Genomic DNA, 27,997 nt, shown 5'->3' on the forward strand with positions numbered 1-27,997 from the left:
GCATTGGTTTTTAGTGGGTGTATGTCCATCTCAGAGCAGATGTACTATGTAAGTAGTTGTCTGAAATGATCAGACAGCTAATATATGTGCAGCAGTTCAGAAATGAGCAGGAGTACGTGCAGTGTGAACGTAGCCTGAGACACAGTGAAGAGGTCCATGTCTGCTCTACATCATCTCCTTCGCCTGCTGCAGTGCACAGAGCGTGACCACCGCAGCAGCTGCCAGCCTGAGCGCTGGTCAAACAGTAAAGCCTGTGTCTTCAGTCCGTGTTGTCCCTCAGTGGCGCACGCCGATGGAACGGGTCAGTGTTGCACACACCATTTCCTCCAAACGCAGTCTGTTACGTGTAGACGCAGGAATTCCTGCAGTTGGCTTCAGTCTCAAAGTTGTTTGCATTGCCCTGACAGCCTCCGTACCAGAACTGGGCGCAGGCGTTGGCCTCGGGGTCGTAGTACCACTTGACTACGTACTGTCGACAGGGACCTGGGTCCAGAGGCTGGCTGCAGCCCTCATCTGAGAGGACAAGAAGAGGGCAATGAGGAAGATGTTTGGCTTGGATTGATGAGTCATTCATGTCAACATGTGACGGCTCATTTGTTGAACCTGCCACATGTTGTGACATAAGGTCACTGAGATGAAACAAACTGTAAAGCTCCCTTTAAACCTGTTCAGAGGTGGAAGTATTCAGTTATAGACCTGTTCAGATTCTTTACTCAGATGGTCATTTTGCCATGTTTTATGTGGATGTCAGTAACTGTTGTTTCATGTTGCTTTTTGTGCTTTATACTGAAGCAGTAGCTCAGCTAGTTGAATGTTTTATTATTATGCATTGTATTATTAGATAATTACTTCAGATGTATGAGCGTGTGAGCAGCTTTTACTTGTGTACTGATTGATTGACATGAAACTCATGCAACTACTTATACAGCTTATAATAATGATACTAAAATAAAGTACAAGTATCTACAAATACTAGTAATACTTGAGTAGTTAAATGTACTTAAGCACATTCCGTCATTGAATCTGTTCTTATCACTTAAAAAATTTATGACAGAAGAGAAAACAGCAGGATGGCCCAGTGAAAAAAATCTGATCTGATCTGTGATGACTCAGAGGAATGCTCTTTCAGAGGCAGACACAACGTGTGAACTCTGGAGAGCAGGAATAATGACATGTACTGTTGCTGTTTTTGACTGCAGCTGCTTGTTAATTGGTGGAGCATCGTGTTGCAGCCAGTGGAGTAGCTCTCTCTCTCTGTTTGAGATGAATGCTTTTCAGATCAGGTCACTTTTCAATTGAAAAATAATTGATACATGTCAGATTCTGGTTTTTCACAGGTCTGTTAAAGTCCAAAATAATGGATCTGTGTGACTTTGTTTTTGCGACTTTTTAAATGGCCAGTAAAAAATATGATAGGCCACAAAAGATAAATGATAATGACATTTGCTATATAGATTTATAATACACACACTCATAGTAGACTTAAAATGTAAAACCTCTGCTTCCCATTTTAATTGAAAAATCTTGTACAGGTTCTCTATTTTTGTTTGATTTTGTACCTAACTAGATATGCATGTGCAAAAGTCATTAAAAAATTAAAAGTTATTATATTTTCAAACTTTTGGAAACGCAATATACTTCTAAAGTACCAAAAGTAAAAGTACTTACTATGCAGAGCGGCTCCTGTTAGTGTTCTATTATGTGATCATGACTGATGCGATGAAATATCAGCAGTGGTTTAATGTAGCTGGTCGAGATGGAGCTGAATCTGTCTGGTATGATTTAAATTTAAAGCCTTGATCTTATACCGAAACCTATAGCTTTCAAATAAAGGGAATGAAGGAAGAGGTACAGGATGTTCCTCAGAAATGCAGTGGAACAAAAGAACATTTGATTGAATTACTCAAGAAGAGTACAATTTCAAAAACAAACATGAGATGTGATACGCAGCCTTATCAGATGTTGCACTCGCAAGACTTCCCATCATCTTTTCATCATGTGGCTGTAGTACAGGAGGCAATAAACTCATCACGTAGGTCTGATATGTGACATGTGTCAGAGGTGTCGGTTTGTTTACCTGGCACTGATAAGTCTGTCACAGGTGGAGGAGGAGGGCTGACTGGAGCCCGTGTGCTCTCTCTGTCATACAGCAAGTCAGTTGGAGTCTGGGGACCCACCACGGAGGTCACACCGGGTCCCTGTTTCCCCCGGCCCCCGGGAGAGGTAAACATGATGCCCGGCAGGTTGTCCCAGGGTTCCCCGAGCAGTTTAGCATCAACCAGGTTTTCATCGGCCCGCCCTGACTCGTGGGGCTGTGGAGTCGGGGCTGTCACCGTCTCCACTGGCAGTTCAACCTGGGAAAGTAGAGGAGGAGCTCAGAGCTCAGCTAACCAGGTCAACCTCACCATCACTATGGTTCCTACGGGACTGAACCTAAGGCTTTTGGTGACATGCTGACCTTTCCTGTAGTACCAGCATCAGGTCAACATGTCCTCATGTGCAGATGAAATGTCAACTTCATGCTCTCCAGAAAATGAACCCTCTGACTCTTGATCCTATGACTTTGGACTCTCAGGCTTTTTGTTTGGCTAAAGTTGCAGTGCCTGTGGATTCTACCCGGGTTGTGTGGTCATGTTCATGTTTAAGTGATCAGCACATGGGCAGAATGCTCATCCTGTCCAGCTAACAGGACAGACTTACAGACTGCAAAGATTAGCTAGCTACAGATATTGGTACATGCTGGCTGAAAATTTACAAGAAAATGCAATTTAGACAGGTTTGAGGTCATCTTAGACATTTGACTGTCAATTTTTTCACTCTTTTTATATCTTCTAAAAATGTTTGTTACATGTTTATGTAAAAAAAGGAAATATAAGGGCAAGATTTATATAATATTATAAAAGTAAAAAAAAATCTACTAAAACTCTGCTTTTAGACTATTAAATCTATCTTTTCCAAATGAGATTAAAGCAGCATTTACTTGTATGTTTTCCTCATCTGGGAACTCTTTGGAGAGGCTGTCGTCTGGAGCCTCAGGGAGGATTTCCACAGGTGGAAAGACAAATGCCATTGTGTCATCCTGCTCACAAATCTGACTCAGGATTTTGCTTTCCAGAGCTGCACCAAAACGAAGAGGAGACATAGTTAGAAGAGCTTTGTTACAGGTGGTCCTCATCACATGAAATGATAGAGAAAAGAATGGGAAACGGTGGCTAAATTAATTATAAACCAAAGCTGTAATCATTGTTTTACAGTAGTGTTCATGTCACACTCATGTCACACTCAGTGTTCATGACATGTTTAATGCAAGTTATGTCCCCCTCAGACTGACTGTTACCAAGGATACAACATGTGAATGTGTCTTTTGTCACTTTTCACAAAGCTACGCTAAACACATCCCAGATGTCTGTGCTTGACAAATGAAGGTGTGACTGCAAATGACTAAGGTTCTGGTTTTTAGAAAAAAAAAACCCAACACACCATAAATATCACACTGTATATGGATGGAGAGATTGGTGTTTTTTAAGTACAATGCCACGATAGGGCCTTGGACGCAGTAAGAAGAATATACAGTCAGTCAGTGTAGCGGCAGTGTGTTCACTGGCTGAGCTAGCTCGCTTGCTTCAGTGATGTCAAAATGATCAAATTCATGGAGTTTGTCTCTCTACCCTTTTTTTCCTATCTGGAATAAACATGTTCTGATGTTCATGCTTTGGTGAATCTGCACCATGAGAGTCATGCTGCATTAGCTGCTACCAATTCCTGTTTGCACAGTAACCATGGATACACATGACTACTACTGTTGATACTGACAGAATGTATAAATTTGACGATGAAGCAAGAAGTTAGGAGGAGGAGTATCTTTTTTTCTTTGACTTCTAAGCAGATTGGATGATCAGACACTGAAAGCACTAGAAAGACTAAACTGCACAGATTCCAGATGTGTATGCGTTTAAAGTTCTCTGTGTTTCAAATCTGAGAAGTGGTGCAAATCTCTTCAATTAACTGTGAAGGGTTAACAGCTCGTGATGGAAAGCTGAACTGTGAGGCTTACTGGGAAGTGTCCTGAAGTCATCTATGAGGTAGACGTGCTCTTCATCAGGATCAGAGGCAATAACATTCATCTCAGCCTGGAACTCTTCATAGAGAGGGTCAGTCTTGTTCACCACTCCTATGGCGAACATCTCGATGCCCTCTGCGTGGGCCTCTGTTGCTGTTTCTTCAAACTGCATGACGTCACGGGGGTCGGCCTGCCCGTCCGTTAAAACCACAGCCACCTTCCTCACGCCGGGCCGGGAGGCCTGGAACAGCTGGTTGGCTCGGTGGATGGCGCTGCCCGTGAAGGTGCCCTCGCCCAGGTAAGGCATCTGTCTGACGGCAGCCTTGACATCATCCTGGCTGGACTGCTGCTGCAGACTCACCACCACCATGTCCACGTGGCTGTAGAGCACCACGCCAATACGACTGGCTTCTCGGCTCACTGACACCCGGTCAATAAGGGCATTCACAAAGTCCTTCACCAACTCAAAGTTTTCTGGTCCTACACTCTCAGAGCTGTCTATCACGAACACCAGCTCCAGAGGGCTCTCTCTGCACTTGAGACCACAGCCTGGCAGACAAATGTAAGACATAAATTATAATGCAGGTGTGGATAAAAAACAACTGTAAAACAAAGCTTTGCAACAGGTACCATCTCTGTGCATCTTATATTCTTGATTTAAACAGAATACACTGTAATAGGCCTGCAATAAATATTAATTATAAATACCAGTTACTTCAAAACTTCAGTTCAGACTATGATTTAAATAGCTTTTGTCTTTGGTCTATCGCATGTTTCAAAGTCTTTTTAAGGGACTGCATTATACCGTAAAAATATAATATTCTGTCAATTTAATTTACATTTATGATAAACATTAGCTCTCAACGAAGCACCACAAAAAATTACTAATGATTCGATTAAACTACTGCAAAACATGCTAAAATGTCTAATTTACCACAGATTTCCCTTATAATCCTGATGACTTCTTCTCTCTGTGAACGAAAAAAAAAAGTTGTTAAATTTGAATGTTATGATATAAAGCTCAGTGTCATTTGTTCCAGTCACTTTACTCACCGTCAGCCCAGGCTCGCCCTTTTCTCCAGGTCCCCCCTATAAAATGAAAAGTAGAATGATAACACAACGCTGGGCTAATCTCCATAGAACAAGTGACCCTATGTAAAGGATGCTCTGATCCATTTGGCATGAACAGGTATCAGCAGATAATCATTAAAAACTATTTGATCCTTTTTTCTTTAAATCTGCAGAGCAGAAAAACTAATCAACAGCTATATATTAATATAATAGGCCTAATATTAAATAATATAAATGGGCAATTTAAACCAGAGAATGTGGTAGCTAATTGCAGTGCAGCTTCATTTTTTCCCTTTTTTTTTTTTTGTACTTTTGTGGAGGGTGAAGGGGGCTGGAGTTGCTGCTTTTAGCTCTGAATGTGGCTTTTGTGACAGTTACACCTGTTGACAGTTAATTCTCCCCTTGAAGAAAAGCTACTTTTTTGCTTTCGGTTTCTCCCAAACAACTTGTAAATGTGAGAAAACGGTAGCTGCTATCAAAAACACGATTAGACTGTGAGAAGCGTAGAAGTCTGGGCCAGATGTACGTGTGTTTGGTGTTCAGATATGTTTTAGAAAAATTAGTAAATGGTCGAGTTAAAAAGACAGACTGCGACAGGCTGCGAGAAAACAAAACTGGAGATTGTATTGGCTTACATGGAGCAGCAGAGCAGGGCAGCTGGTGCAAAATCCCTCTTTATTTAAATTTGGTGGGGGAGTTTATGGCAATTAAAAAAAAAAAAATTCAGGTGATTTCTCACTTTTCGCACTCTAGCTGATGACATCACCCACTTGAATGAAGTCTCTAGGAGAAAGTATGGCGAGGCAGCGGAAACTTGAAAAAGGCTGAAATTTGAGGAAATTTCCCATTCATTTCTTATGGGTTCGTGCATTGCCTCGTGCCACTAATGAGACATGCACAGGAAACTGTGATCATCACAGATCAATAAACTGTTTACAAGATGGGACATGCCATGTTACCATTGGTCCAGTAGATCCAGGTTCTCCATAGTCTCCCTTGTCTCCTTTCTTTCCCCGGGCTCCAGGAGTGCCTCTATCACCCTGTGTGTATGAAATGAAAGTACTCTTCATTACAGCAACTGGAGCAGTGGTAATCAGAGGCAACATGTCCCAGGTCATGCAACCACTGGCACATGCAGTAGCTGTATCTGTTTGTACCTTCTCTCCTGGAAGGCCATCACCTGGTGCCCCCCGAGGGCCCATTGGCCCCTGAAACCCGGGCTCTCCCTACAAAGAGATTTATGAATTAGTAAGTGTGACAAGGGTATCATCAGCGTATAGACTTATCTTGAAATCCTGTCCATTTAGTGAAGCACCACAGACTGAATGATTTGATGTTACAGCACAGGCTAACGACTCAGGAGGGGACAATCGTCATCCTTGCTGGACAGTGAACAGCATGATACAGGTGGAATAAATATGTGATCCCATTGACTTGACTGACACCATACCAGTCAAGTGCTTTTCATTGCCTACCTTTGGTCCCTGGATGCCCTCTCCTGGAGGTCCTGGTAGGCCTGGTGGACCAGGCTGTCCTGTAGAGCCCTGGGGATATAATACAACACAGCAATTGTAAAGTTAGAAGGCTAATGTCATTTTAATATATATAACAGAAACCGTTTTAATTCCCACTGACCTTTGGTCCATAAAGTCCAATTCCAGGAGGACCTGATGGCCCAGGAACCCCCGGCAAGCCTCTGTCACCCTGACACACAAAACGGACAAAATAATCTCTCAAAATATTTTCCATTATTTATACATCTTATGCAGCCCACAGTTTTATTATTGTTTGTTCCATTTTAGCTTTTGTCTCCTAATGTCCGGTCCTACAAGTCAGCAGTCTCCATTCTGCTCAGTTCAGATGGCCAGTTATAAATTTCACACCCATTTCCATATTTGTGTGGAGGTCATGTGATTTTTGCTTTGTTGGTGTTGAAAACTCATGTTCCACAGTTACAACTCGTGAACCAGCTTCAGGTGGTGCTTGTGGAAAATCCTACTTTCTTACTCTGGTATGTTGAACTGCAGTCCCCATGAGCCTCAGTAAATGTCCCTCAGTGGACTTTTCCTGACTTTGTAAATTAGTAACACAAGTAACACTTCACCTTAGGTCCAGGTAGTCCTTTCCCTTCAGGTCCCATCTCTCCTTGCACTCCCGGTAAGCCAGGCAGCCCCTTATGACGACAAAGGATGTGAATTTACAAACTTTTTTTTCTATGCATTGAATTGAGGATAATTCAGTTGTACCCCTCATTTTTTGCTGAGTGTTTCCTCTCACCTGTGGTCCTGGGAAGCCATCCCCCTTCATTCCTGGTGGCCCCACAGGTCCAGGATTTCCTTTATTGCCCTGAGGAGGAACATATGGACAGCTGTTGTATCTATATATCAGCATACAAATATTTACTGACCCACAGGTGGCTATATTGCAAACAAATTGGAATGTTATATGACCTAAAACATCCACACACTATTTTATTAAAGCACTGGGCAAAGTTATTTTCATCAAGGAAAATCTTTCTTTTACATCTCAACTGTTTTAACTCTAGGTGAGCAGATCAACACACAGTATGTCCAACGCTACAGTTACTTGTCTTGAGAATTGAACACTAAGAAAAAAAATACAATATCAGCTTGCATGGTTCAAGGTTCTACAGTGCAGTGAGGTGTGATACAGGTTATTTATAGGGTTATTGTATCCTGTGTTCATGTCACCTTCAACCCAATGAGTCCTACTCCAGGTTCTCCAACAGGTCCAGCTGGTCCTACAGGTCCAGGATCTCCCTTTTAATTGCACCATTGAAAAACAACACAGTTACTCATAAATGATACTGACCAACCCATAATATAAGAAATAAACTTTATTTGTTCATACATCCCCTCCAAATTTTTGTTATGTATAAGGAGACTCCAAACTTATTTGTGACAAACAGATAAGTCATTGTTCTAAATCAACGCAATGCCTATATGAACCAACAAGTAACCAGAACAACAACAGTAATGCTTTTATGGTGTTAGAGTGAAGGTTATGATGGCGTGAGAGCAGCAGTTCCCTCTGTAGAAAATAATGGATTTGGCAGATGAATGTCTTGGGTGTTTGCCTCTGCCTCATCCATCACTTTCTTATATCCAGATAAAGTCTCTTGCTTATAAAGCTCTTATGTAAAGCAGAGTGCAGCAGTGGTGGAAAGCACATTCACTCAGCAACTGTATTTAAGTGCAATCTTTTCTATACTTGTACATCAATATTTCCAATTTATGCCACTTTATATTTCAATACGTTTAAAAGGAAACATTGTACTTTTTACTCCTATAATTTTCATGTTTGTTTTTGCTTTGTCATTAAGAATAAAACTCCACAGGGCATCTTTAAGTTAGCCACACACAAACAAATGAATGGTAGTGACTAAATTATCTTGCTTCTTGCATAACGTAACAGGTAAACATGTGAGGTGAGATTAAAGAGAAAAAAATGCTTTAGATGTCTTTGTTGCAAGTCTTTCATCATGATGACTCAAATGGCTTTGCCCGAGCTAACAGTATAAGTAGTCCACAATTTAAATAATAAAAAAATAAGGTGTTTGTATGGTGCACTGTGCATGTTTAACTGTATACATGCAAAGTAGGTTTTAAACTTTTCTTTACAGTTGTGGCCATCATTGCTGTTAGTAATAATTACCGTTTTCTCACCAACTTAATTGCCAAAATTGCTCAACAGAGTCAGAGTGAGAACGGTTTCATCTGCCAGCAGAACATAGTGTGATTCTGCAGTAGCCGCTTTTCTCTGGACCGGGTAATCATTTTAACTTTCGTCTTCACTTCCTCGTCTAAATAGGTTTGAATAACTTTTTTGGGGGGGTTTGTTGCTGCTCATGCTTCTTGCCTTGTTCCAGCAATGTCACCCATCACTCTATCAGAGCAATGATGTTGATGAGTAAAATGAGTCAAATGTTGTTCTAACTGGCCTTTGGTAAAATTTACCTACTGAGTTCATGTTTAACTCCCAAAATATTGGCACCCTTTCTTTTTTCTGTTCAAATAACAAACCATTTCTTTCAGAAAATTGTGATTTTAAAACATCCTCTGTATCCTGTTTGAGAAGTTGCATGAAATAATAATACTTTTAAGGAGATGAATAACCATGGGAGTGGTAAATCAGGGGTACCTGCAGTCTAATAAGAAGTTTAAGGTCTGTGGAACTGTTGCCAAGAAGGACAGTGTGAATGGTAGAAGAAGAACCAAGGAAAACTGCCAAAGAGATACAAGCTGAACTTCAAGGTCAAGGTAGATCAGATTCTGATGGCACCATCCTTCACTTTTTGAGCCAAAGTGGCCTCCATGGAAGAAGACCATAAAAAAGCCTGACTGGAATTTGCTAAAGTGCATATTGACAAGCCACAGTCCTTCCGAGAGAATGTCCTTTGGACAGGTGAGTCAAGGCTGGAGCTTTTTTGTCAAGTCACATCAGCTCAACGATCACAGACGAGAAAATGATGCTGTGCAAAGAAAAGAAGGCCGTACCTGCAGTGAGATGTGGAGGCGTTATATTTTGGTGCCCCGAATCTGTGCAGGGCACACTGAAATCTCAAGTCTATCAGGGCATCGTGGAGTGAAACGTACTGCCCAGAGTCAGAAAGCTCAGTCGCTGGCCATTGGTCCTCTAAAAGGATTATGACCCAAAACACAAAGCTACAAGCAGTGACCTTCCATGAGTTCTAATGTAAATCCTATCAAAGTATTACAGAAAGAGCTGAAAGTTGCTGTCTGGAGAATGCACCAATGAAGCCTGAGACAGCTTGAGCCGCTAGCTCAGGAAGAGTGGGGCAAACTTCCTGTTGACAGGTGCAGAAGTCTCAGAGATCCACAGAAAATGTTTGATTGCAATCATTTCCTCTAAAGGTTGTGCAACAACATATTAGGTTTTGTGTGTCTCTCTCTGTGTGTGTGCATGTGTTTGAGTGTGTGCTACTGATTTGCTGTGTGTCATCACCTTTGGTCCTGGTAAGCCGCGTCCAGCAGATCCAGGTAGGCCCATCATCCCTGGACTGCCAGGCTCTCCCTGAACAAAAGAGTCCGTAAAATGTTGGATAACAAGCTGCCAGCAAACAAATCAGGTCAAGACCGTGCAAGCACAGCAAGCATCCTCGTGTCTTTTCTGGGTCATAGTAACAAAAGCCTTTGTCTCAAGAGCTTCAGTAAGGTTAAGATTTTGCTTTAAAGCTCCTAACAGGTGATTTGTCAGTATTCATTTGTCCTGAGTTTTAATAGTGGAAGCCTCTGATCTATTTTGAATTAAACACCCTGAGAAATGTTCCTCTGACTCTGCATTTTTTGGTTCAACTGTTTGCTAACACCAACTTGCCATAACACCTTTATGAGAAGACAACATGCCAGTGTTGCCATATATCTTACATCACAGCTAACCATTATGCAAACCATGTTATTGTGCTTAAATCTGGATGTTTTTTCCTAATGTTCTTGACAGCTCTGGGACTCTTAAAACCCGCTTTAGTTTTTAATCAGTGCACTAGTCTTACATCATCTTATGTTGTCTAATGCAGTGCAGACTTTTTACACAATCTGTCTCTTACTGCTTTATGACACAGCGATGTTGACATCATCTTAAAACGTGATATATATGTCTGTGTAGTGTTTGCAGCTTGTCTGGTTGCCTCTAACTACTCGACTTACTGCAGGAGAAGGATGTTGGTGTTTACTGTATTTAGTTCTAGTCTTTCACGTGTTGCTGTATATTGCCCATAAAGTCCCCAGTTTTTCATAAATTGTCCACAACGTTGTTTGGCATGTTACAGAGGACGCTACCGATGTTAAATGCTGATATCAGTGGACCTGTCACAGGGATTACTGTGCTATTCAGCTTCTCTATAGGAGTATGAAGTTGGATAATGTCTTTTTTGGCTACAGAGGAACTTTTTCAAATCTGACAAAACAATCCAAGCAAACACCATTTGAGGAATCTATGTTTGGGCTTCCAGGCTCCAACTTAATAACAGAAATCCTGGAGGTATGGAGACTGAAAGATGTGGGCTTTAACAAGACGGGGGGTCAACCTTTTTAAAATCAACGTTAGCGTCAAATGTCAAATGTGAATTTGAGTGGCGAGTGAAATACATTTAAAACCCTGTTGAAGGAAGAATACAATAACAACCCTCTTTAGTCATTGTTGTTTAGCTGTACTGGAAAGAACGAGCCTGAGTGATGATCTATCAAAAACTCTTAGTTCCCACTAACCAACAAAGCAATCAAGTCTAAGGTTCTGTGTTCCCACTACAGAATGAAGAAAAACATGGACGTAGCATTTGTATTTTCCATCTAATGGTATTGTACATTTTCATGCTTCACTTTTCTGTTCCTGCCATCTTTGCAGTTACTGGGCCCACAAACTGGGTAACAAGGAGCGGACCCTGGGTGGAGCTGAAGTGGACTGAGCAACTATTAACAATCATAAGCGTGACAAACTGAGACATCTGTCAGTAAACGAAGTGAACCCCAGAGCTGCTTCTCCTTAAAGCTGCATTTTTTAGTACTCGGGGTCAGTAGAACAAGCAGAAAACTGAACATTTGATGGATTAAGCCTTGAAAGAATTGTTACGTGCCAAATGTTATTAATCACATATTGACACATTCAACAGACACAAAGTAAAATCTAAAATGTTTCTGTCCACCTGATCAACGTTCAATATCCCTTTTTGCTCCAATTTGGTCTCCACCACCTCCTGAGAAAAACATCTGGCTTTAGCTGTTAAATGCTTCACTGTGTTCACCTGCTCATCGCTAACTTTGTCTGTCGGCCCTTTGGTGCTGGGCAGGTAGTGCTTTTTCACTGAAAACAGCCTCTTGGGTGCAGCTGGACATGATGTTGATAAGAGCAGAGTTTGCAGGTAGTAAAACCACAACAATGAGCTAAGGTGGGCTAGAAAGCTCTACGGTGCTGCTATATTAACAATGGATCAAACAATGTGTTTAATGTAGAAGGCGTAGTGAGAGGACTAGCCCTAACTCTGCAGTTCCAAGCAGCTCTGCAGATCTCATTGTTTAGGTTTTACAGTCCACAACCTCACTCCTTTGGTTCATGATCACTGCTCTCATCAGTCTTGTTTCTAGGAACAGCAGGCAGCTCCCTTTACACTGTTGTTCATGTGCACAGACTGTCAAACAAGTCAAACTACGTGACTACAGTGTCCAGCTGTCACATGGGATTGCTCTTAAATTACCCTTTAAAGTCACCCAGACTCCTTGAACCATTCAATCATTAAACATGTCCTGCTCTCAAACCTCTGTGTTACTATGACAGCTATCTGAACCTGACCTCTGTGAACACCTCCAGTGCTGGATTCCTCACCTACAGCGAGCACACGTGAACCATGTATTTAACATACCTTAGCTCCAGCAGGTCCAACTGGGCCTGGGGAACCTGACAGTCCCCTTGGGCCACGATCACCTCTGTCTCCCTGTGGAAAACACAGACTCGATGTTATACACCTCAGCACCTCAGCTTCTGTGATAGAAGTTCAAAAAGCTCACTTACATCTCTGCTCCGTAAGGTAAATACAGTAATTCTAGTTAAATTTGCATATACACTCCCAATTATATAATAATATTAACATTTCAATATGTTGAAAAAAGAGCAATGAGGCACGAGAAGTAAAATTGTTTCTGGCCTGCAAAATAACTTTGATTTTCCATTAATAGCCTGTGGGCCACCATATTGTTCACAATACGCTGCACTACAGTCTCCAGAAACATTCTGTGCTCTAAACCAACCCGGACTACAGCCGTTACAAAACAGCAGAACATGCTGGCTTTGTGTGAGATGTTGCCATGGTTACTCATAAAAAAACAGTGTTCTGACAAGTCAACTCATGTTACAAAAATCAGCAGTGAAGAAGAGCGCAGGCAGATGAAAATACACACTTCAAAGTAACTAGAAATGAGCAGTTCTTTTCCAGAAATAGATTTTTCTAGGTACCCACACACACTTCGTTACAGAAAGAGCAACATCAGAGATGTGGCTACCTCGAGCTGATGCTTTTTTCCTGAAAGATCATAGGGAGTATAATCAGCAGTATGCTGCAGCTTTGGCATTTAATAAACACAGCATCTGCATAGACCAGCTTAGGCAGCTATCTGTCATATAGCTGTCAGTGCCCTCTTACATCGCTGTGGGAGGAAGGTCCCTGTTGGCTAGCTCTGGCCAGTTCTGGCCCCTTCATTGATTGAGTTCGACACCCCTCCTCTACGAGACTAGAAATATAATACTTGGGTGACAGCTGGCACTGATTAAAGATTACCTTTTCTCCTGGGATGCCTTTCCCCGGTGCTCCCTCGAGGCCTCGCAGACCTGGCAACCCCATCTCTCCCTGGATTGAAGCAGATCAAACTGCGTCACAGTACCAAAATACATTTTCTAGTGACTCACAAGCTAGTTTGTGATGCTTGTGGGTGTTCTGGACATAGAAGATCACTCCAGGTAAAATAAAACAATGACCAGATAAAACTGTGAACTGATACGGTGAGGTGAGTTTATTTTTATAAATATATCACTGACTAAGGGAAATGGAGGAAATTCAGGCACATCCACTCATTGTATTGTTATATTATATATAGTTTATACATTATATAAACTGAGTATGCTCCATATCTGAACTGCTCTCAATTCAAATTGTATTTATTATATTAAATGTGACTTTTGACCTCCAGTTAGTGACTCACCTTAGGCCCAACAACTCCATCTTCACCAGGAATGCCAGGTATCCCGGCAGCCCCATCAGGCCCTGGCTCCCCCTGGAAAACCACAAATGAACTCAAAACTTCTGGACTCCACTGTTCATTCTATTGTACATGCTCTAGCCAAGGAGAGTTTGGCTGTCTTACCTTTGCTCCTGGCTCACCAACACCCCGTTCTCCCTGGGGTCCAGGCTCTCCGGGGAAACCCTGGTCACCCTGGGAAGCAACACAAATCACTGACCGAGAGTCACAGTTGACCAACAACTGCAAGATGCTTGAGGTGTTTTTTTGGTGCTCCATAGTTGGCGCCAGGTGAATCTGCATCACCTCTTCATACTTACATAACTGAACAGGTACCAGCGACAGGTGTACCGCCAGACCTTTGTTGTAATGTGGTTAACATTGTGAAACAGGTACCGTTTGGTTAGGCTTGGACACTAAAACTCCTTTGTCAGCATAAGTACATTAGTTGTGTAACTTAGGAGTAAGTTAGGAACGTGATGTAAGTTAAAATCAACACTGGCTTTCGGTTTCACATGGGACATGAACACCAGTTTCCTCTGTTTGTTTCCTTCCATCCACCCCACCCCCTCCATACGCAGACATTGGCCACATTCATGGGTACCAGTAATCCTCTGGGGTGGCCGACACATGCAGTCATTCGAACTTCATACAGAAAGCAGTCGTTATGGAGCGCTCAGGGACAGCGGTTTCATGGGAGAACTGGTACAACTGTAATATCACCACAAACGCCTTTCTCTCAAACTAATGGAACCGTGGAAAAGTTAAAACACACTAATCATGTCTGCAATCAACTCCACCTGAGACATTAAGGAAAAAAGGTTGTGCTTCAAGAGAACAAGCAATGAAATTGATCATGAAGTGATTGAGACCATGCAGTTTTTAGTAACCTTACCCTAACCCTTGATAACAAGCTGCCATGTCCATCATGATGATGATATATTGATAATACAGTGCTTTCTGGCTTTCACAAATTCACATCCTGTCAACCCACCTCAATACCACCACCAACATGTCCAACACCGGCAATGTCATTTCCTCTGCCCTCCACCTGCCCCTGTCATACCTGGATAACAAGAACACCCCATTGGTAACTGGATCCTGGACTTTCACACAGACCCCAGACAGTAAGCATCAGGGACATCATGTCCACAGCCACCACACTCTGCTGCTCTGCCAAATATGACCCTAGTTATATTCTCGAGTTCAGCTGATGATAAGACGCATGCGCAAAAGGCGAGGTGGAGTGGCTTGTCTCTCAATGTAAACAAGACAAAAGAGAGGACAACTGACTTCAGGAAGACCCTTCACCCTCTTCTTATCGACAGCTCCTGCATGGAGCAGCTCCTGCATGCACCGAGCTGATTGATGTGCTCTTTGCTGATGACCTCAGCTGATCACACAACCATAACCATCTTCACCATCTGAAGAGACCCAGCCTCCCCAAACCCATCCTATCCACCCTCTACTGGGGAACCATCAAGATCATGCTTTGGGAACTGCAACAACTTAGACCACGAGTCCCTACAGAGGATTCTGAAGCCAGTTAAGTCCATCATTGGAACCTGTCTCCCTTCCATCCATGCAAAGCATACTGAACGCTGCACAAACAGGACCTCCAGGATCATAAAAGCCTCTCCTACAGACACGAGTGTGTGAGCAAACAAAGGTGTGAGCCATGTCTGTGATCTATTCCCACCATCTGTCAAGGCCTAACTTCACTGTAACCAAGTGACAGTTGCAGGACCGTAGTTAGCAGTGGTGGAAAGTATCTACTCAAGTACTGTACTGAAGTACAGTTTTAAGATACTTGTACTTTACTTCAGCCTTTTCATTTTATGTTACTTTTTTCTCCTACTCCACTACAATTCAGAGGGAAATCTTCTACTTTTTACTCCGTTACATTGACTGAACAGCTGTAGTAACTAATTGCTTTGATTTTTCATACGAAACACATGATCACATGATGTAAATATAATCTATTATTATAGTTTAAAGAGGGGCAAAGCTACATAGGGTCACCGTGTATGACAATGATAAAGTTGTAAACTGTTTCACAACAGAACCTGAAGAACCCCATGAAGACCCCTAGCATCGTACTTGTTATCTTGTGTGCCTCAGATGAAAACTATATAAACATACTGTAGCACTTTGGAGGCTCCATGTTTTAATACTCTGAAAGAGGATGTTGCATAGCGAGTACTTTTACTTTTGCTGGTAATACTTCTGTACTTTTACTCAAGCAGAACTTTGAATGAACTGAACCGAATCTGACTCAGTAACATAACTAACTTTAGCTAACTTTAGCTAACATTAGCCACCATAAACTAAAACAGTGTGCGTTTTAGTGTTTATGAAGTCAACTTTCAGTTTCCAAGAGAAAGACTGTCAGTTCCTCTTCCAAACGTTCCACAGCCTTGTTTTAAAGTAGTGTATTATATTATATATGCATTACATAATATAAATAATATAAAAGCCACAGTGCCAACTCTCTACTGATACTCTATGCTCCTCAATGCTACTAACCTTTGGTCCAACTATACCCAGTCCAGGAGGTCCTCTGGGACCAGAAGGCCCAGTAGGCCCTTGGTCCCCCTGAATCCAGAAAGAAACATCAGAATGTAAAATGTGGGTTCACTAATAAAGCATGAATACAGAAGGCAAATTCCTACAATTTTCATTGGCCTTGCCTTTTCTCCTTGGATACCTGCCCCTGGAAACCCCACCAAACCCGGCAACCCAGTGGCTCCTGTGTTTCCCTGAGAGTCAGAAGGGTCAGAGGTCAGATAGGTGATCCTTCAGAGGTTTTATCACAGGTTTTCACTAGACGCATGTCAACAATCCCAACCGTGTTTAGCAGTTAAGCCTACCTTATCACCTTTGTACCCGACTCCTGGAGGTCCACGGCTGCCCTTGGGGCCCTCATACCCCCTGTCACCCTGTGAGAAACACACTGAGAGGGTTAGAACAGGAAGGCCTAGAAGAAAGATAATCATACTGGCATCTGAAGACTCAAAGCATGCAACCACAATCAGATTCTCCTTTTTTAATTCAGTTTTGGATTTTTTTAAACCTCCATGTGCAATTTATGAATAAAGAGAACTTAAAATGTATATTTCTTGTCTAATTTTAAAGCACTAGTATTTCATGTTCTGTAAGAAATGTGTAATTGTTTTTGGAAATGTTGATTCTGTACATTGCAGACTGTCTTACATGAAGGCTAAATTAAATGATCCATGCTAGCTGTAGTGAACCAGCCTGTCCTGGAACTTACCTTGGGTCCTGGGAGACCCTCACCTGGAAACCCCGGAGATCCTTGTGTGCCTGGTGGCCCTGCTGGACCCTGAACACACCAGCAGGATGGTAAATGTTAAATAGTGAACGAACAGATATTACATGTTAGTGATCACAGAAGCGCTGCAATAGTCACTAAAGGCCATTTGTTGGAAAAAGAGCTGCGCTGCCAGCAGGAACTAACATGGTCTTTAATTGTGTGTTTGTTGTGTGACAGGGTTTATAGCACCAGGAAAAATGTCTTGGGCCAAAGATCAGGCTGCTTTAAATCACTACCAGGAAAATCAGAAATCTGTCCCATCAGGTCACATCCTGTCAGTCACATAAAGTTTTTGAAACAACCTGCAAGTTTTAGCAAGTGGAATTAAGAAAAAATCTGATTGATGGTTTTCAAAGTCAAATATTCCAGTGTTATGTGAATTCAGCATTAAGTGATCAGTAGTGGTTAAATTCCAAAGCTAGGTTTACAGCTGATTTTTAAAAATACAACTTAAATAATTTTGACCTTTCTCTGTACATATATAAAAGTATTAAAACTATGGGGATGAAACACAGCACTTTATGCACTGAAGAAATGAGGAGTGATGAGTAGCCTGTGGTCAGTGGTGGCCTTCGCACAGGAACTGCAGATGAAAATGATGATTTTTAAAAAATCATTGATGCAGACAGAACTTCAGAAATTCAGTAAAAATATCTCAAATAATGTCTCTTTGGCATTGATGTCACTGTCCCACGGGAACAGGGTGATTTATTAGTGAGAATATATCAGCTATAAGAGCAGTTACTGTAGTTTCCCTTAGTTCTGAGAACTCACCGGTGTCCCCGGTTCACCCCTGCCCATTGGTCCAAGAGGGCCTGGTCTTCCTTGGTTCCCCTTGTCCCCCTGAAAAATGAATTTCACGGATTAGTGAGAAACGCACACAGGACATGCATTGGCCTTTCTGCAGATAAGCAGGAAAATGTTCTTTATTAATCAAATACTGAACCGAGCCTAAATTTACCTTGGGACCAGGGAACCCAACGCCATTATCTCCTGGCGGTCCAGGTGCACCCCTCAGTCCTCTGTCACCCTTTTAGGGAAAGGAAAAAGAAACTCAGAAATGTTCCCATAGCTTTAACCTGTGAACATACTGATTGACTTGATGTATTTGAAACTTGATTGCTACAGGTCTTACTTTAGGTCCAGATGGCCCCTCTGGACCCTGGTCTCCAGGTCCTCCCCTGGCTCCCTGAGAAAGGAACAAAACAGGAAGGGGGAAATGCATATGATTCCTAAATAACTATTAATTATATTAAATAATATTTAATACAAAAACATATTCTCTTCCATTTTTGACATTACGAAGTAGTCAATACTCTTGGTATATTTTGGGTTTAAGACATTGAGCTTATTTGACAACCTTTGCCCTTTTCAGAGTGAAAACAAATGTAAGACAAGGTATTCAAAGGTTGTGTTGTTGTTTTTCTCTTTTTCTTTGGAAAGGTCAGTTCCACATTCTTGTCACTGCCAACTCTCTGGGAAGTGTGTGTCATCTCTGATACACATGGAATTACCAGTGGTCGCCATAAGGATCCCTCACTGGCTTCCCACTGACTCACACAGCAGCAGGGATTGAACCCTGGTCCCAGGGCTGGTTCCTGAGAGTTGTGTACATGATCACATTTTAAGGATTTAACGGTTGTGGTAGACCAAAGTAAGAGTTACACATGATCTCTTGTTCTAAAAAATCGTTCCACTATTACTACTATGTTTGAGCTTATTTATTGTCCATGCAGCACATGTTTTGCATTGTTGACATTTATTACAGTATGCAGTAGCGATTTCCACCAACTTAGCATTTTTGGACTCACGATGGACAGTTTTAAAAAGGATCAGTACTGATACAACAGAGATAGTGTCTTTTTTATTGCACACATTTTCCTTCTATGCCAAAAGTGCCTGCCGGATTTTTTCACATTCAAACATGCAGTCTTCAGATGCTGACTCAAGCAACATTTAATTAATATTTAATCATTTGAGGACATTTATCAGACTTCACACAGCTGCCTCTTGAGCCATGCAGTTCTTTATGGAACTTTTTCCTCCCCCACACCTCAGAGACAGTTCAAACTGGGGCTGATCATGTTTTGATTTAACTGTTAAACATCCATGACAGACATACTCCACATGAGGAACAATGGGCTGTGTGTGGCACTGTCTGCTGAGCTGTGACTGCCCTCTGCTGGAACCTAAGAGGACCGACTGGAGTGTATGGACCTCTGCTATACGTGAAGCTGGAACACACAAATTCTGCCCTCAAATGACAGAAATTCAACATGAGTAAAAAGCAACCAAGTATGCTTATGACTCATGTAGCTATATGGGATATAAAATAGTTAAAACTATGAAGGCTTTTGTCAGATGGCCAGTTTATCAATTTTTAAAGCCACTTCGGGGTGATTTTATCATATGTTGGAAATATTTTGTCAGATGGTAACTGTGATGATGTGCACTTTTAATTTGTGTCTTTGAGTTTTAATATTGCTGATATTTCAAATCAATCTGAGTTTTTAAATGCATCACCGTGCTTTACATTACTCACAATAACAGGTGTGATGTTGACTGTGATGAGATTAACCGACTCAAATATTTCTACAAGTTGACTTCCACATCACAGTGAATTATTATTATATAAAATATCTGACATTTTAATGTAATATAATCTAAATGACTTTATTGTGTTTTGTTATATCCACTATAACTAGCGCTAGCTAACTAGCAATCTAGCTAGGTAGCGATCTGTCTAGCAATCTGTCTAGCTAGCGTTAACTATAGATAGACAGATAGTGAAGACATTAGTGCACTACATGAAGGTTTGCTTCTGTGTGGGAGTATTTATTGAGGAAATAAACTAATATAGATATCAAGTATTTATGAATTACTATGAATACATCTTTCTGTAGATAGCCTACAGATGTTGTATTCATTCTAAACCACATACATATTGGAAATATAGATTTTTAATGTTTAATATATTCAGGGAGCTCATAGTAAAACTCATTCTCCGTGTCGTTCTCCATCATGTCATAGCACAAGCAACGCTGTATGCTTTCAGCCAATCTGACAGCTTCTATGCAAGAACATGAACAGGAGTCAGGTAACAACTTATATGTATAGCCATGAAAAAAACACATTCAGAGCTAAAAGCAGCAACTCCAGCCCCCTTCACTCTCCACAAAAGTACAGAAAAAAAAGCTACCACATTCTCTGGTTTAAACAGCCCATTTATATTATTTTATATTAGGCCTCTTATATTAATATTCTTACAGTGATGTTTAAACTTTTTGCCATACATGTAGACATGCTGATTTGCAATTAAGTTGAAGTGGCCCCTTATTTTTTTTCCAGAGCTGTAAATGCACACACAAATGATCTTTATGAAGTAACAAACTTTTACACACATTTAGCCATTTAATATGTTATAAAGATCGTAATATACCATTTAAAGACTTTGGTCCTACTTAAGACAGGCTGTACCTAATGAAAATATTTTTTAAGGTTATCTATCTCACCAATAATGACATTTTTTTCTTTTTTTTTGAAAAGTATTAAAAAGTATTGAAATACATGTTGGTATCATGACAACACTAGTAGATATTGATACATATACCACGGTTTGATAATCAATAATTTTATTGAAATATGCCAATACATCTGATTGGCTACAGACACTTCCCTGTTGAAAAAAATGCATTTGTGGCTCGAGACACGTCAGTGGAGTCTCTCCCATTAACTCCCATTAATTAAAAGTATGTATATTGTCCCTTGAAGTGACCTTCAATTATGTTTTAACTAGTTAAAACAAGGGAGAGATGTCTTGAACTGAAATTGTGACGACTGAATGTTTAGTATAGATCAGTGTTTCTCAATCCTGGTCCTGGAGCACCACTGCCCTGCATGTTTAAGATGTTTCCGTGCTCCAACACACTTGATTCAAATGCTCAGCTCGTTACTGGGCTCTACTGAGGCCTGATAACGAGCCATTCATTTGAATCAGGTGTGCTGGAGCAGGGATACATCAAAAACATGCAGGGCAGTGGTACTCCAGGACCAGGCTTGAGAAACAGTGGTATAGATAACACCAGCAGCCCCCTCGTGTCACTGTCAAAATTTTGGCGGCGCCAGAATTATCTAGTTTCATTTGGGATGGAGCTGGAGGGGGTGTTTCTATTTACATGGAAGTTCTGCTTTATTTTCTGTCCTTCTCAAAATAAGATCTTTGATCAACTCCAAAGAGATCCTGATGTCACGACATTTCTATTAATAATCAACACAATGCAGGAGCCACCAGTTACAGAGTGGTTGTGCAGCAAGGAAGGCTCTGTGGAAGTAGCCACTAAACTCCTCTTTCTTTCCTACGCTGCACTGAGGGGCTAAACTGGAATAAATGAGTAAGATACATCAATATCAATAAACAAACATTTGAAGTTAAAAGGCCAAAGCAAAAACACCAGCTGGTCCCTTAAATTCACTTCATTTCCTGATTTGAAGTTGTTACACAGTATGATATATAAACGACAGTGACACTGGTGGATAGTACTGTGTTTTACACTGTGATGTGTATACTTTCATATAACAGGTTTATGAATAAGCTTTTGATCGTGTGTGTGGGAACTGGAGACAGATCAGAAGGACCTTAAACCTGATGGCACTCTGACGATGGCTGCTGTTGTTCTACTGATGCTGAAGGGGGCAACAAGCATTTAAGGAGAGAGGGAATGGATAACATGTGCCCAAATCCTAATCCTCTGGGACAACGTCTGCTCAAAGACTACAACCAAACATTGCAAGCTTGGATTCCCCGCTTAGAAAGGCTACATTAGGAGGGGGATAAGACCTAATCCACAGCTCACATTCCACAAGTGCAGAGCAGGAGATGTGTGTGGCTTTCACTGCAGCGCTGATTGTTTCAGTGCGGATGTGGGGGGACACAGGAATCTTTCAATTTGACCACACACCCATTCAGGTATGAAGGCTCTGAAGAGTTCTGTTCAACTTTTAAATAAAAACACGTCTGCTCCACAGGTGTACTGCATGATGGTAACATATGGGCTTTCAAATGGGCAGTAATGGTGAAGGTTGTTGCCAGGCCACACAATAACAGCAGATCTCCCTGAATTTCCTGTCTGCACCTTGGACACGGACAGGTCAACATTTTTGGACGTGCAGTTGTTCAATTTCTTTCGGAGAGCAAGATGAGAAAATCCACATCAATCTCAGTGTGAAACACAAAGCTAGAGTCAGCATGTGGTTAGCCTAGCTTAGCATAAGACTGAAAGCAGGGGGAATCAGCTAGCCTGGCCGTGTCCAAACTTCAGATATACACCAACCAACGCCTCTAAAGCTCACTCATTCACACGCTGTATCTTCTTTGTTTCACCAGGACACAAGCAGACATGTCAAACGAAATATTTGTGGTTTTAGGGGACCTAAATGCTGGAACTATTTCATTTAAAGAACAACAATTTATCTGTCTATCTATTCTAAAATGCATCCCTGCTTATAGTACACATTGCCAGTGTGCTCTGTACAGGCACAATTTAGCAAACCTGACAACCTCACTGTGATGACAAGATTTCAGGATGCTCGTATGTTTGATCTTTGGACAGAGCCAGGCGAGCTGTTTCTCCCTGCTTCTAGTCTTAATGCTGAGTGAGGTTAGCCACATCCTGACTCCAGCTCTGTACGTCACACACAGACGAGGGGTTTTCAAGTGTATTGGAAAACGCTGAACTTATCCTGTAAGTTCTGCTCAGCTGATTTGTTAGACACTTTTTTTTATATCTTTTTATATCTACTATGTGATACCAGCACTGACTCCCAGCACAGGCAGACAACAGAGTAACAACACAAAGCAACATGGTGGTTACAGCTTGTATATTCTATTCTGACTGAGCTGCATTCCTGGTGCTTACTTCAGTTTTCTTACCATTCTTACATTTCAATGCCCTCCATGTAAATGTTTGCTCAGCCAAGCTGCTGTGGTGCCAACACTATGACAGCTGTCTGCCATAACCCTGACATGAGTCCTAAAGATGGACTCTCCGTCTAGTATGAGCAATGTGACATTATTTGAATTCAAATGACATACTCCATGACTGTGTCCACATTTAGAAACATTCTACATGTTAATGAGACTGGTTACCAAAACTGACTCATGGGATCATTTTCCCATTCAAAATAATTAGAAAGCATTAGTTCTGTGTCCAATGTGGGGAAAGACATCTGAGTTAAGAGTAGATCAGTTGTAGTGAGAAACCAAACAGAGGCTCTGTGTGTAATAATGTATAATATTAATGTACTGCCCAGCCAGGTATGTACAATGTGCAGAGTATTGGTTAATGGCAGAAAAAGTTAAAGGCTTCACCTGTTCTCCTCTGGGGCCTCTGGGGCCAGGAGGTCCGTTTGCACCCTAAGAAAAAACATCAATGTAATTCCACTGCAGTCACACACTGTGCTAGGTCACAGCAAAGAGTCATGATGGCAATTAAGAAGATGAAAGATGATGAACCTACGTGTTCTCCCTTTTTCCCCGGAGCACCACATTCACCCTGTTCTCCCTGCAAAACACAAACAGTTAAGATACAGGTGAGTGACGGAAGGAAAACATCTTTCTAATCTGACAACGAGCAACATCTGTAAACACCTGGACTTGGCAGTGCTGATGCATCATAAATAAAAACTGCCACTTAATAATGTGCAAAATCAAAGAAATATAAATAAATACCTTCTCCCCTTTGCTGCCAGATCGACCCTATAGAGAGCGACATTTTACATTAAACAGCCAGACAGCTGACCATCAACAAACCACCATGCTATTGTAACAGAAAGTAAACCAACCAACATCAAAATAGAGCTACTAATTGCTGATTAATTGTTTTATATGTTCAAAAAAATGGATTCAATCTATTTCTATAGATGGTTTTATGTAGCACCGCTGGATGTTCCAAACCTCGTTAACATCTAGTCTGTAGCCTCCACTTTGACAGCTGAGAAACGAGACACACAGACACGCCTGTTGGGCGAACTGTGGAGCCTAGAAACAGGTTGTTTGCTTTGGATCATCATGTGAGAAATCATAACTGAGCTTGTATTCTGATTGCTGCTGGAATAAAGTGCCATGTAAAGGTAATCCAGTCACATCTACCCAGGAAATACACTCACCCTTCCAGAGAGACGCATGAAAAGAATAAATACCTCTCTCATGTCTCTGTGTTAAGCACAATCAGGCATCGGGAGGTTATTAGCCTAGCTTAGCATAAAAACTGGAAGCAGTGGGAAACAGCGAGCCTGGCTCTGTCCAAAGTTTAAAGACTGTTTCTTGTGTAAAACCGACAGATTAAATGGAAGAGATACAAAATGATCACTTGTGATCTTTAGGGGTGCTAAGTGTATTTATTAACAGGAGCGAGCCAGCCCAGCTAGCTGGCTAATTCCTCTTGCTTCCAGTAATTTTCCTGAGACTGGCTAATTGCCTCTTGGCTCCTGTACTTAGTGCATGGACAAAAGATTAATGTATGTATTTCTTTATCATGCTAAGTGTGACAGATTAATAAGAAGAAACCAGCATTGAGGTGTAATCAGTCAGAATAACTAGACAGAGTTCAGACTTCAGAGCTACTTTTACCTGATTACCTGATTGGCCTACTGCTACTTACAAGACTGAATTATTTAACAGTGCAGTGTCTTAATAGTAAAGCACTGAGACTACAGAGTCAATGATATCAATTTGGAGTCAAAATAGAGTATAACAGCATACCAGACTGAACTGACAGCGGGAAAGCCTGTAACCCAGGCAAGAGAAGGTTGAGACAATGATTGGATGGTTACCTCAAGGCCCTCCATTCCTGGACGTCCGTTAATGCCAGGTTCCCCCTACAGTGACCGAGCCCAGACAAAACACAACATCAGACAACACTTCATGGATTCTTTCTGTTACCAGCGATGGATTATGGAGACAATAGAGACTTACACGAGATCCCTTTGGACCTTGAGCTCCATCAGACCCTGGCTCGCCTGGTTTCCCCTGGATGAAAGTAAAGGGACAGATTGTGAAAGAGAATATTTGGGCCCCTTTTTAGTTTGGGTTCTGTGTATGTATAGGCATACGTGAGGCAGGTCATTCTCAGTGCGACCTGTCTGTAACCTCTGTCCAACATAAACCTCCACCTCAGTGCAGCAGGTTCTCAGATCACCGCAGCCTGTGTGTTTGCTCATGTTTAATCTTCCATCCTTGACCTTTGCTTCTCTTCAGTAGCACGACCAGTCAAAACAGCCCTTTCAGCTGGCCCATTCACCACCTGCTACACTTGCATTGTGGGAAACATTTCCTGCTCTTTCACATCTTTTCCCTGTAGTGCTTTGGATGCAGGCCAGACGCACCTGCTGATGGAGGCCGCCGGCCCGGGTGCTGAGGCTGGGAGAATCCCCAGCTATTCAGGGATAACAAGCCACTGTGTGAGGCTTATTGGGCTCTGGGTGGCTGAGAAAGAGAGTGTCAACCTGAAGCAAGCGCTGCCACATCATCCAAAAGTCTGGAAAAGTCTGCAGGAACGCAGACCAGGCCAGCAGCTCACTCCCACTACTCTGATCAAAAAGTGTACAAAAGTTTCTTTCTCTGGGTGAATGGGTCAGCTAGTCAGCTAGGGCAAGGTGAGACTGGTCCACTTTTCTGACACTTTGATGCAAAGCAACTATTAGCAAGATCCACAATGAAAAAATAAAAGTGACAAGTAGTGATTTAGATATCAGTGTCTTTGAGAAGTGAGTCTCACACAGCTTGTGATAGATGTTAGCACAGACGGGCTAGTTAAGAAGCAGCACAAGGTGATTTCAATAAGCACATTATGATAAACTCACCGGGCTTCCAGGGTGACCCCTCTCCCCTCTTTCACACAGACAGGTCTTCGGCTGTGGACACTGAAATAAAGAAACTTTGTGCTGAGAGGTTTTGATAGGCTCATTACTGTTTATTTGAGCAGTTTGAATGTTTTATGAGTATCAGCGGACGCTCTGATGATAACACAGAAAACACTGATTGTAAAGAATATCTCATGGTTCTCACCCCAGTTTTGACAATTGTGTTCTGAGAGAAAAAAGAAAGACAGAAAGTTAGTCACAGTCCAGGCCTGCAGAAACCTGGACCGACACAAAACCAACATGTCATCTGTTTTAAATGCTTATTTCATGGTATCTACATTGGGTTTCCTGACGCAACCGTGACTGACCAGCTCGTTGAAGAGTCTGTCATCCAGATGGCTGTCGGTGAGGCTGAGGACATGCTGCTGCGGGGGGGCGCTGGCAATGGATCGCAGTGTTGCACCCACGGGACCGTCCCTGGGCAGGCCCGACAGCCTGATGGCGAACACCCTGATGTTGTGCTGTTTGGCCTCAGCGGCCGCCGTCACTGCGCTGGGGCTGCGTGGGTGGTCGGTCCCGTCTGTCATCAACAGCGCAATCCTCAGGCTGCTGGAGGACGTCTCGCGGCCGAACACCTGGGTGGCGTTGCCGATGGCGTAGGCCGAGTAGGTGCCGTGGCCGATGAAGGTCATGGAGGCCACACGGCTCTGGAAGACGTCCAAGTCCTGCCAGTCCCTGAAGTTGTGCTCCACCACCACAGTGCTGCTGTACTGCAGGGCGGCCAGCCGCAGGCGTAGACGCCAGCCGGCTGAGTGGAGCTGCATCAGCTTAGTGCTGAAGCGCAGGACGAACTCCTTCTGTCGCTCAAACAGCAGAGATTTGGCTTTCTCTGAGCTGTCTACGATGAACATGATCTCCACCGGGCAGATCAGGGCTGAGCAGGAAGCAAAACACAGCAGGCTTATATCCGAAGAGCAACCATTCAGAGGTTTCAAACAGTTGGTGCATTGGTATATTCTAACCTCTATAACTAACTGCTATCAGAGTTTCTGTATGATTCAGAAAGTAATGGTCTCCTCATCCATCCAACACTTTGGTCTAGAACAAGTTATGTTGATAACTTCTCACCACTCAGTATGAATTATCATGGTGAGCAGAAGATGATTCCTAATGACTTTAGCGAAGCCTTTTGGTCAATAACAAAACATCTTGAAAACGAATGAATGAACCCAACCAATTAAATATTATTGGATCATATCATATTAGCCAACACATATATTTAAGATGAGCAATGATTTCATTTACTCTCAAATGGAACATGTGGGTATTGGTCCCCAGAGGATTCAAATATAGACTTATTTGGTTTATATTGTTCAACTGCTACTGCACATAAGCCAGAATAAGGCGAACACAGCTGACTGCTGGTTGCAACAGCTTTCTTATTGCTCTGAATTGTATCTTAATGAAGCCTGTAAATGGCACCACAGTGCTTGAGGGGAAGCACAAGCATAGTGAAACTCTGAAACTGCTGTCAATCATAGTGTTCCTGTCCGCTAAGACATTTTCCTTTGAATCCCTCGTAAAGATCAACTTTTCTGTTCGACTGACTACCACTAATTTTTTCTGTATTTACATGCTAAAAGGAATTATTTGTCTATCACTATCAAGTCATTTAACACATAAATATGGATTCAAGGTCAGATAATCAAGCTGCAATAATCACTTTAAGTCAGATCTAATCAGTGAACGGTCAGCATTGATACCTCATGGCTATCTGAAACACTTACTTTTGGCCTCATTAATGATGATCTGGTTATCATCTCTCTGTCCTTTCCTCCTTCTCTTTTGACATCTGCTTGGGCTTGACAGGGCCAAAGTCAGGATCAAAATCTTTAGCAGCCACCGCAT

General features: G+C 42.0%; 1 protein-coding gene across 1 annotated transcript; it reads right to left on the minus strand.

Moving 5' to 3' along the window:
* Window positions 1-340: 340 nt before the first annotated feature.
* On the minus strand, window positions 341-27,997 carry col28a1a (collagen, type XXVIII, alpha 1a). Its single transcript, XM_041956004.1, has 33 exons — window positions 27,877-27,997; window positions 26,458-27,023; window positions 26,090-26,170; window positions 25,203-25,256; window positions 25,061-25,105; window positions 23,958-23,984; window positions 23,746-23,790; window positions 23,598-23,642; window positions 18,366-18,419; window positions 18,192-18,260; window positions 18,005-18,073; window positions 17,171-17,239; window positions 16,767-16,835; window positions 16,587-16,655; window positions 16,423-16,491; window positions 14,023-14,091; window positions 13,861-13,932; window positions 13,440-13,508; window positions 12,528-12,599; window positions 10,118-10,186; window positions 7,843-7,911; window positions 7,409-7,477; window positions 7,236-7,304; window positions 6,767-6,835; window positions 6,607-6,675; window positions 6,289-6,357; window positions 6,091-6,171; window positions 5,114-5,149; window positions 4,995-5,031; window positions 4,055-4,609; window positions 2,981-3,117; window positions 2,078-2,354; window positions 341-513 (listed from the first exon to the last, which is right to left on the minus strand). Exons 1-33 carry the CDS (start codon window positions 27,995-27,997, stop codon window positions 341-343), a joined length of 3,513 nt encoding a protein of 1,170 aa, XP_041811938.1.

This window comes from Chelmon rostratus, chromosome 16 (genome assembly GCF_017976325.1).
Source record: "Chelmon rostratus isolate fCheRos1 chromosome 16, fCheRos1.pri, whole genome shotgun sequence".
NCBI lineage: Eukaryota > Metazoa > Chordata > Actinopteri > Chaetodontiformes > Chaetodontidae > Chelmon > Chelmon rostratus.

Coding starts and splice junctions, on each gene's coding strand:
- col28a1a (XM_041956004.1), bottom strand. CDS start 27,997: ATGCGGTGGCTGCTAAAGATTTTGATCCTGACTTTGGCCCTGTCAAGC. Junction 13,933..14,022: donor TTGGTGAGCCAGGAGCAAAG/GTAAGACAGCCA, acceptor GTGGTTTTCCAG/GGGGAGCCAGGGCCTGATGG. Junction 10,187..12,527: donor TTGGACCTGCTGGAGCTAAG/GTATGTTAAATA, acceptor TCTTTTGTTCAG/GGAGAGCCTGGCAGTCCAGG.